This window comes from Ciona intestinalis, chromosome 2 (genome assembly GCF_000224145.3).
Source record: "Ciona intestinalis chromosome 2, KH, whole genome shotgun sequence".
In the NCBI taxonomy this organism is placed as follows: domain Eukaryota; kingdom Metazoa; phylum Chordata; class Ascidiacea; order Phlebobranchia; family Cionidae; genus Ciona; species Ciona intestinalis.
In genome coordinates, this window is record NC_020167.2 from 7,315,505 (window position 1) to 7,324,280 (window position 8,776).

The 8,776-nt window shown below is 32.1% G+C and overlaps 1 protein-coding gene across 2 annotated transcripts in view; it reads left to right on the forward strand.

Annotated features, from left to right (window-relative positions):
* The first annotated feature begins 1,669 nt into the window (after positions 1-1,669).
* LOC100185710 (SRSF protein kinase 3) overlaps positions 1,670-8,776 on the forward strand; it is a 17,236-nt gene continuing 10,129 nt past the window's right edge. For both annotated transcript variants that reach the window (XM_026840841.1, XM_002132144.5), the window contains exons 1-7: positions 1,670-1,808; positions 3,340-3,433; positions 3,876-3,988; positions 6,035-6,143; positions 6,931-7,018; positions 7,921-8,008; positions 8,285-8,391. In XM_026840841.1, the coding sequence (XP_026696642.1) occupies positions 1,793-1,808; positions 3,340-3,433; positions 3,876-3,988; positions 6,035-6,143; positions 6,931-7,018; positions 7,921-8,008; positions 8,285-8,391 (615 nt within the window). In that variant the 5' untranslated portion in view covers positions 1,670-1,792. The remainder of the gene's footprint in view (positions 1,809-3,339; positions 3,434-3,875; positions 3,989-6,034; positions 6,144-6,930; positions 7,019-7,920; positions 8,009-8,284; positions 8,392-8,776) is intronic.

The window sequence follows — 8,776 nt, forward strand, 5'->3', positions numbered from 1 at the left end:
TTAGTTGAATTTTTATTACTTTGACCGTCAATTATGAATTCTCGATATAATCCAACAAAATATATGAATGACTTACTTTATCCTCGCGTGGCCGGAAAACGACAGTCGTCATCACACGGGTTTAACACCTCGTGCCAGCTTACGAGTTACAATATATGTTACTTTGTGGGTGATTTTTTTTGGATTTTTTTTTTATGTATGGCTGATAATTTAGACAACCCATTAGTGACCACTGGGTTGGAGCAATTGTACATAAGTGCCTTGCCCAAGGACACATACGCCCACAACGGTAGCAGCGTCGAGCCTTGAATTCGTTACCTCTGGGTTACAGGCAGGCGCGCTAACCACTATACCACGGCGCCGGACATATATTTAAGTTTTCTTGTTGTTTCGATAATAAATGAATCCACCTTCTTCGTGACATAATTTTATAAATATATTTCAAAATTTATCAAAATATCGATTTATTATCAAGTTGCTGTAAAATCGACCAGGATAATTAATTATGTCGAAAAGACTTTTTCAAAAACGGTAAATGCCCGCAAGTTCACAAAGCATGACAGTTCGCGACCTAACCGTAAAGTTTGTGGTCTGGCAGTCGTCTCTTTTTAGTGAGGAGAACTGTGTATGCTGTCTCAGTGTTTAAAATTTAAGGTGGCAGTAGTTTATATTATATAGAACAAATTATCGTAAACCAAAGTATATCGGTAGCACAAACTGGCTGAAATTTCGTTTCGTAATTGCGGCGACGAAATAGCCAACGGCACTGTCTGGATAAAAATGCGTGGACGACACAAGGCTCTCGTATAGCACAAAGACTCGGGTTAATAGACTACTGAATATATAGAATTATTCGATTTTACATGTGTACGTTGTGTTATCATAGTTTTTTAAAGAGAAAATTAGTCTAAATGTATAGGCAGAGTTATATGGTTGTAAAACTTATATTATGGTTGTGAAACTTATATAATATATTATGATGAAGCCGAACCTAAAAATACTAGGTGTGTTTACATTAGAACCAAAGCTTAGATACTGATATGTTTGTCATAAAGTATTAAGTTTATAAGACCAAAATATTGTGTTTAATAGTAATGTATATTTATTTACCGTATAATGGTTTGTTATTTTTTAATACAACTTTAGCATGCCATTGTCAGCGTAGTATAAAAATTATAAATTTACAATGGATATTAAATGGTCTTTGTCTTTGTTTGAGACCAAGGGGTTGAGAAGTATTGTGTTATAAATAAAGCTTAATATTCTACAACGTTAAAACCTACTTTTTGGGGATGCTGTTTAGACCATGTACTATTTTTTTTAATAACTTTAATTGTCTATTCGAGAAATGAAGAGACAGAATATAGCGACAAAACAAAAGTTGTATAAACATGCTAACAGTTAAAAACATATTAACATTTAATTAGAAGAAACTAAGCGTGATCGCTACACCTAGCAGAAAAATAAGCCATTTATGTTTAATTATTTTTAAGTTAAACTTCTAATAGAAACAAGTTACTTTCACTTGATGTAAAACCATTTTGTCTGTTATAATTGGCCATGAAGTATATTCACATAGGGTATCCGTATCATAGTATAAGTGTTTTAGTTGGGGACAGGCATGTATCGCATACCTATGTTTGGCACCTATTTTTTTCAAAACTATCATTTCTCTGATTCAGGAAAATACTAGATGATTGTGACATCAGCAATGCTTATTATGTATCATCAATAGTAGGCTTGTACACTGTGTATCCATTATAAAGATAAAAGAAGTGGAAATTATTAAAACATGAGCTCAAGAAAAGGTGTGTTGCCTTAAAACTTCTTTCCTAATAGGTGTATTGTAAAGTACTCATCCAAAATTAACAATGATATCTATGTTTGTGTTATATGGCCTTTTTGGTTACTTCGGTGTAAAAACTAACTCTATTACCAAATTTTTATATGACATGCATGGTAGCAGAAGTAACTGAAAGAGAACTAAATATATCTTTACGTTTTATGTTTACTTTGGTTTCAGTTGTACTTTTGGTTTCAGCCTTTCAGGCATGTTATATTAATCATTACTCATTAGATTGGAATGCCAATCAAATTAACCACTATGCCAAATAAACTATGTAACAGTTATGGCCTGGATTAATCTGGGTCAAGCTCAATTAATTGCTAGTGGTAATTCTTTAGCTGGTTTCTAGTGATAAATTTGATTTCAAAATGTTTTTAAGGTCCCAGTGATATTATACGCAGTTTAATTGCTTAGGTTTAAAAAAGATCTTTGTGTTGAAAGATTAATATGGAAATGCATGAAGAAGTGTTGCTATATTTATCATCACTGGCCTACAGAGTACCCTTATGGGCAGTTATGGCTATTAATATATCTATTTGTTAAAGTTTCCTCCAAACCTATGGGACTATGCAAGCCTTATATATATATATATATATATAATATATATATATATATATATAATAGTTTATTTCTGTATTTAATTTCTTTTTGTAATTGTAACTATCCAAATATGAATCTTGCATTGCATTTGTTGCCTTGGTTAAGTTTAAGTGTATTTGCTTCTCATTTTCAAGTTCAATATTAACTTAACTATCAGGTGGTCAGACCCATATGTGGAAAAAAGTTTTATAATCCTTTGTCGACCGCCTCTAGCACAAACTCTCTTTGTGTTATTTGTATAAAGACCCATAGTATGCACAAGACACCTTTAAGTCTGTCTCACTCTGAACATTAGTTTGTTCATAAACAAAGCGAATAGGATTACACCAACACCACCCGTGTTCATAAACTTCAGCTATAATCTATAAAGCATAACTTTCTCAGTAAAATTAGTACTTAACATGTAAATAAAAACAAACACGGATAACTGATGACGAAGGGAAATTCCTGTTACATTTCAACTTGTTTTGCTGTTTTGACATTTGTGCAGATCATTTTAAACTTTCGTAAAATAAACATAATTGTTATTGAGAGTTACTTTCGTCATGTGAAATTATGAATGTATACTCTATCATGCATTTTTAATGCAGTGTTTAATGTATCCACAAGACCACAGCCTGCAAGCCATAACTCTAGTAGAGACTCTAGAGAGATATATCTAGTGAGTCCAACAGCAAAGTAAAATCTGTTTTAGGCGTCAACATATGAATCATATTATGATGTATTAACTGTTTCAAAAGTTAGGGTGACATTGACACCCTAGACACCCCTAATGTTACGCCTATGCCTTCATACTGTCAAATTTTTCATAACTTGCTTTGACATTGGCTACATTATAAATACCAAGTCCAAGTGTTAATCAAACTAAATCTTAATTCCTAATATTTTCGCAGTGTTAGCAATACAAGCACGCAAGAAGAGGTCAAAACCAAAACGAACGGACAAGATGAAGAAGAAGGAACCAACATTATCCAACCATGCACACAGGTGAATTAACTTATTCCATCCTAATGTTTAGGTGTCCTTGATTAAAACTGAAGTGACATTGTTAAAATGCAATTATAGTTGTCGAAAACAGTGAGTTGTTGGGGTATTTGGCCAATCCTGGCCTATATTCTAGACCCATAGTGTGCCACGCTGCCGGACCTCACGCTTACAGTATAGAATAATAAAAAAACAGTTGTCAAACATATGGAACCCCATTGATTAATGTGGGAAATGCAATATACTTTGGATCTATTTGTATAGACCGTAGACACTGAACACCGAAGTAGAAGCTATTCTAAGCAGAATATTGGGTGTCTAAAACATATCATGTCACAGTGACATTGTCATCCCTGCCCACAAGTAGGGGCGATAACCCTAACAATGCACCTATGCTGAGAAGTACTGACATAAAACCTAGTTTTTAATCTCTTATATTCGTCAGCATCCCATGTGATGATTCACGTGGAACATCCGACGAGGAGGATCAGATTGAAGATGAAGAGTTGCGAGGATCGGACGATGATGAACAAGAAGATCCATCAGACTATTGTAAAGGTATGTAGTATTTATAAGTATAATATATATATATGATGTGAGGGTCTGGCTCCATGAACACCAGTTAAGGGTCCGATTGTCAGAATTGATTACAGGTATGTATATGTTGTTGACTTGTTGTCCATTTGGGCCATCTTTTTTGAAATCATGGTGCTCTTTAGTCTGTGTGACGGTTGTTGTAAAGGTATGTATGTGTGTAAGCAGGCGTGGTGAAAGGCACCTGCGGTTGACTATAATGTTCTATCCGTCATTGGATACATTAGAGACCTGGTGCTGCAAAAATGCAACAAACAAAAATAACATCTCTTTTACAATTGGAAAATTAAATAAAAAGTTCAAATAAATTGAACTGCATTCTTGGTCTTTCTACCTAACTGTATTACCAGTGGCTAAATTCTAATATTGTAGAATTTAAGTTTTGCCATATTGAATAGATTTTGTGACAGATTTAAGTTATTCTATTGATTGACTCCATGGCATTCAGATCCCCTAACAGGAATTAGCTAAATCTGCTCGGCTAAATTGTCTATGGATTGGTTGAAAAGATTTAAAATTTAAAAACTATTGTTTTACTGACAGTTTCCTGGATAATTAATTTGCATTTGCAAAATTCATTCAATCTTCATATTAAAAACACTAAACTTCCTTTAATATAAAAGTAGAGCTGAATAATAAATTACATACGGCCTCAATATATATAATAGGTACTTATATATCTTGTTCAAACAGAAAATAAATGAAATTAATTTCCAATAATTACAAGGCATGTGTATTTATACAGTGTAATTACGAAACAGTGTCCTGATAGTTGCTATGTTGAATGCCTTGTTGTGTAGCCAGTCCAAAGCAAAGAATTGATCAATAGAATTAAACAGGAACCTTGTGTTGAACCCAGGAGACCATCAAACCATTCTTTCCCATTCTTTTGTATTGTATCAAATTCCCACAGGGCTTAAAATCCTGTGAAATTTACTTTATCTGTATTTCTGTATATTAGGCTACATGGGTTGTGTAGGTGCTTCCAAGTTGTTGTTTTATTTGTTTGTTTTTATTGTTCTATGGCAAATATATAGTTTCATAAATATTGACTCTGTGACTAGACTAGTTTAAAGTCTTTGTTAACGAGAGCGATTCTCCCATATGGCGAAGGGTGTGTTCATTATATGTACATAACATAAAGTATATACATATCATTTGTTTGTTTAATTACAATACGGAAGTTTAACCATAATACACAAATCTAAAACAAAGAAATCATTGACTAAATGACAGTGGTTATACAAGGTTTATGGGTTTAAGCTTTTTGGTGCAAAATATACATTTGGAAGTGCGATTTAATTTAGTTTACTTTACCTGTATCATGATTTTGTCTGCGACATTAATGAATAATGACACATCTGTGTAAAGTAGCCATGCATTTATTGCGCTATACATGGTGGTCAAGTTATTTTAAACTTAATGCTAAACCTATGGGTGACATTTTCTAAAAATGTCCCAAATGTTTTGTACCAGCACTACCAAGAGAAACGTTCCTATTTCTGAATTTGGCAATGTATTAAAATCTGTGCCTGTAGTACAAAACGTGACCTTATTCCAGCGGAATGACAAGTCACAGTGTTGATACTAAATATACAGATTAGAGTCAACATGATATAAATATGGAATATTTTAGAAAACCATGTTGCTGTTTAAGGCATATGCTCAAGTTATTACATTTAGTAAGTACATTACTACCAATTAACCTGCTACTATGTGTGTCCAGAATATACATATTGTATCATAATTGATTCCAGAGCATGCATACACTACATACCCATGTTAAGCTCATAGCATTATACATATACTATATAATATAAGTTTTTTCGATAGAAGTTTTAAATAAAGTTATGTTGCAAAATCAAACTAAATTGTCCACTACCAGTTATATGTATGAACATTTTCATATAGGGATAGGGTATTATAATTGATTCCAGAACACATGCAAACATGCCTACTTTCCCTTAAGCATACAGCGTTATATAATGTAATGTAAACCTGTTTTATTAGGTGGATATCACCCGGTTAAAATCGGAGACCTTTTCAACAATCGCTATCATGTTGTACGGAAACTTGGATGGGGCCATTTCTCTACAGTGTGGTTGTGTTGGGACATGAGGTAGGTTTCATATGATTTTCAATTATCCCGTGCATCATGGTACAGTGAACATGTGTGTTACTTGACACCGATAAACATGGAACAACTCAAGTTCTTTGTTTGCAATGCTTGCAATGTCTATTAGCTGTGAAATGCATTTTGCTGTGTTGAACCTAAAATTTATGCTGTATGTTTCCCATTGTATGATGATTTGGTAATCTCCACATATTGCTACTTAGTACTTATGCCAGGTAAAGGTTAAAGCAGTCCTGAGAGTACTGAGACCTTGTAATGGTTCATTACACTCATGGTTACGTCATTGTAAATGTTCCCTTACAAGTTGACATTAGAGTGTAGACCTTAACTTCAAAACTTTGATTCAACGCCAATGACTGTGACATGCAGTCGCATTTCTCTAATTTTGTCCTAAATTTTAAACTTTTATGCATTGTTATTGGTAGTTTAGCTTGTAAAATACATTGAGCAACATTGTATTATTAATGTTCTTAATTTTAGGCCAAATTCTCTTGGTAAAACATTTCACATGTCTTATGTCGAAAGTGGTATGTGTAAAACAAGTTTTAAAATGGCCATTTTTTCCTCATCCTAATTGTTAAAAATCACGATCAGGATTCAGGATATTTGGATATTATGTGCTTAAGTTGTCCCATCTTCCCCACAGTACTATACTTCTATACATCATTACGCGAACAGTATGATTCTGTCCTGAACTGAACTACTGTCTTCCCCTACTCTACCATACACTTTACATGTTCACAAACGTATAATACTTTATTTATTTCATCAGAAACAAAAGGTTTGTGGCGATGAAAGTTGTCAAAAGCGCTCCCCACTACACGGAGACTGCACTTGATGAAATCAAACTTTTAAAATCGGTAACTTGTGTTTCAGTATAAACTAATCTACCAGATTACAGTTCATTTATTTGCTTAATAATTTTGATGTCTTAAGTAGTATTTTTTTCTAAAAGTGTTATTTGTTGCCTATATTTTAGAAGCAAAAAAATAGCTTAAATGTTCATGTGATACTGGTGTTTGGAATCCTTTTTTTATAGTGTTGTAACAACTTAAAAGGTTTTTAGCAAAAAAATAAAATTAACCTATATATAATATATATATATATGTATAAATTTTAAAAAATAAAGAAAAAGTAGAAAGTTACATACAAAAATCCATTCTACCTACTTAGTAGGGTAAATTGTTCTTTATGTGTGTTTTACTTAACTAGCATGTGTATTCCATGTAATATAAAATGACCTTTGGTTGCTTATCAAACAGTTTGTAATGCCTACACTGATGTGTGATGTGAAGCCATGTTATCAGAACAGTCCCACCAGCGCAACAGCAGTACTGGCTGATAAATGATAAACAATTGAATTCACATTCGTTTAACCCAACACACAACAATGCATTTCCACCAATACAATCTCAAACAATATTTAATTTTAATCCTAAATAGCTTTAAGTGTCTATATTGAAATGATGTGTAAAGCAACGTAAGGCCATAAGGGTATATTTCAACTTGAAGTAAAAACTAGAATGGTATATTTAATGAAAATTTTTGTAGTTTGGGGTTATTTATTTAATTATGTAATTGTCATATTACATAATATTTATTATTTCTATGTCGTAAATATACCATTTCTATATCGTAAGGTATTTAGAAGCTATTCTTAGGAGTTATTCATTAAATATTTATTTATAGTTTCATATAGACATATATATATATATAACTTCATTATTTCTATGTCGTAAATATACTATTTCTATATCCTAAGGTACGAGACTCTGACCCCAAAGATGGGAATCGAGAGAAATGCGTTCAACTACTCGATGATTTTAAAATCCATGGAATGAACGGAACGCGTATCCTTTAATTTATTTACTGAATTTTATTCTTCTAAAGTCTGTGTCTATATATTTTTGTATACAAGTCTGATACATATTTTTTTTATTTTATATATATATATATATTTTTTTTTTTTTAATAAAACAAACATTAAATTTTCTTTTTTATTTTACCAAGAAAAACCTTTTTAATTTCAATACCTTGACTTAACTATAATTTTTTACATTAAACCAATTTACCAGAAAGTTATAATCTTGTATATTATGTTATGTTCCTTAACCACAATCCCACAGACGTGTGTATGGTATTTGAGGTACTAGGACACCATCTACTTAAATGGATTATAAAATCAAACTACCAAGGAATGCCAATACCTTGTGTGAAAAGTATCATCAAACAGGTACGACCATATTGTACTGTATGAGTTTTTTATTCTCTAAGTTACAAGAGAAAAATGTGTTTTTTGTTTCCTAAAAAAAACAGTTCTAAAAAATATGATGTTTTACCGGCAAAAAAAATTGTTTTAAAACAACAGGGAATTTGAGTTTTTCCCCAAAAAAACAATTTATTATAAAAAAATTAATAAACTTTGCTGCAAAACATATATATAAATAGTTAATCCTAAGTTTATAGGCCTATACCATGCATACTGATTACTGATAGTAGATTAACAAATTATGTAATGCATTACAATATATTAATTTATGTGTACGTTACTCAGGCTAAAAGACTAAATAATTACAACTATATAGTAGGGTGGGGGAAGATGGGACACCTTTTCATTC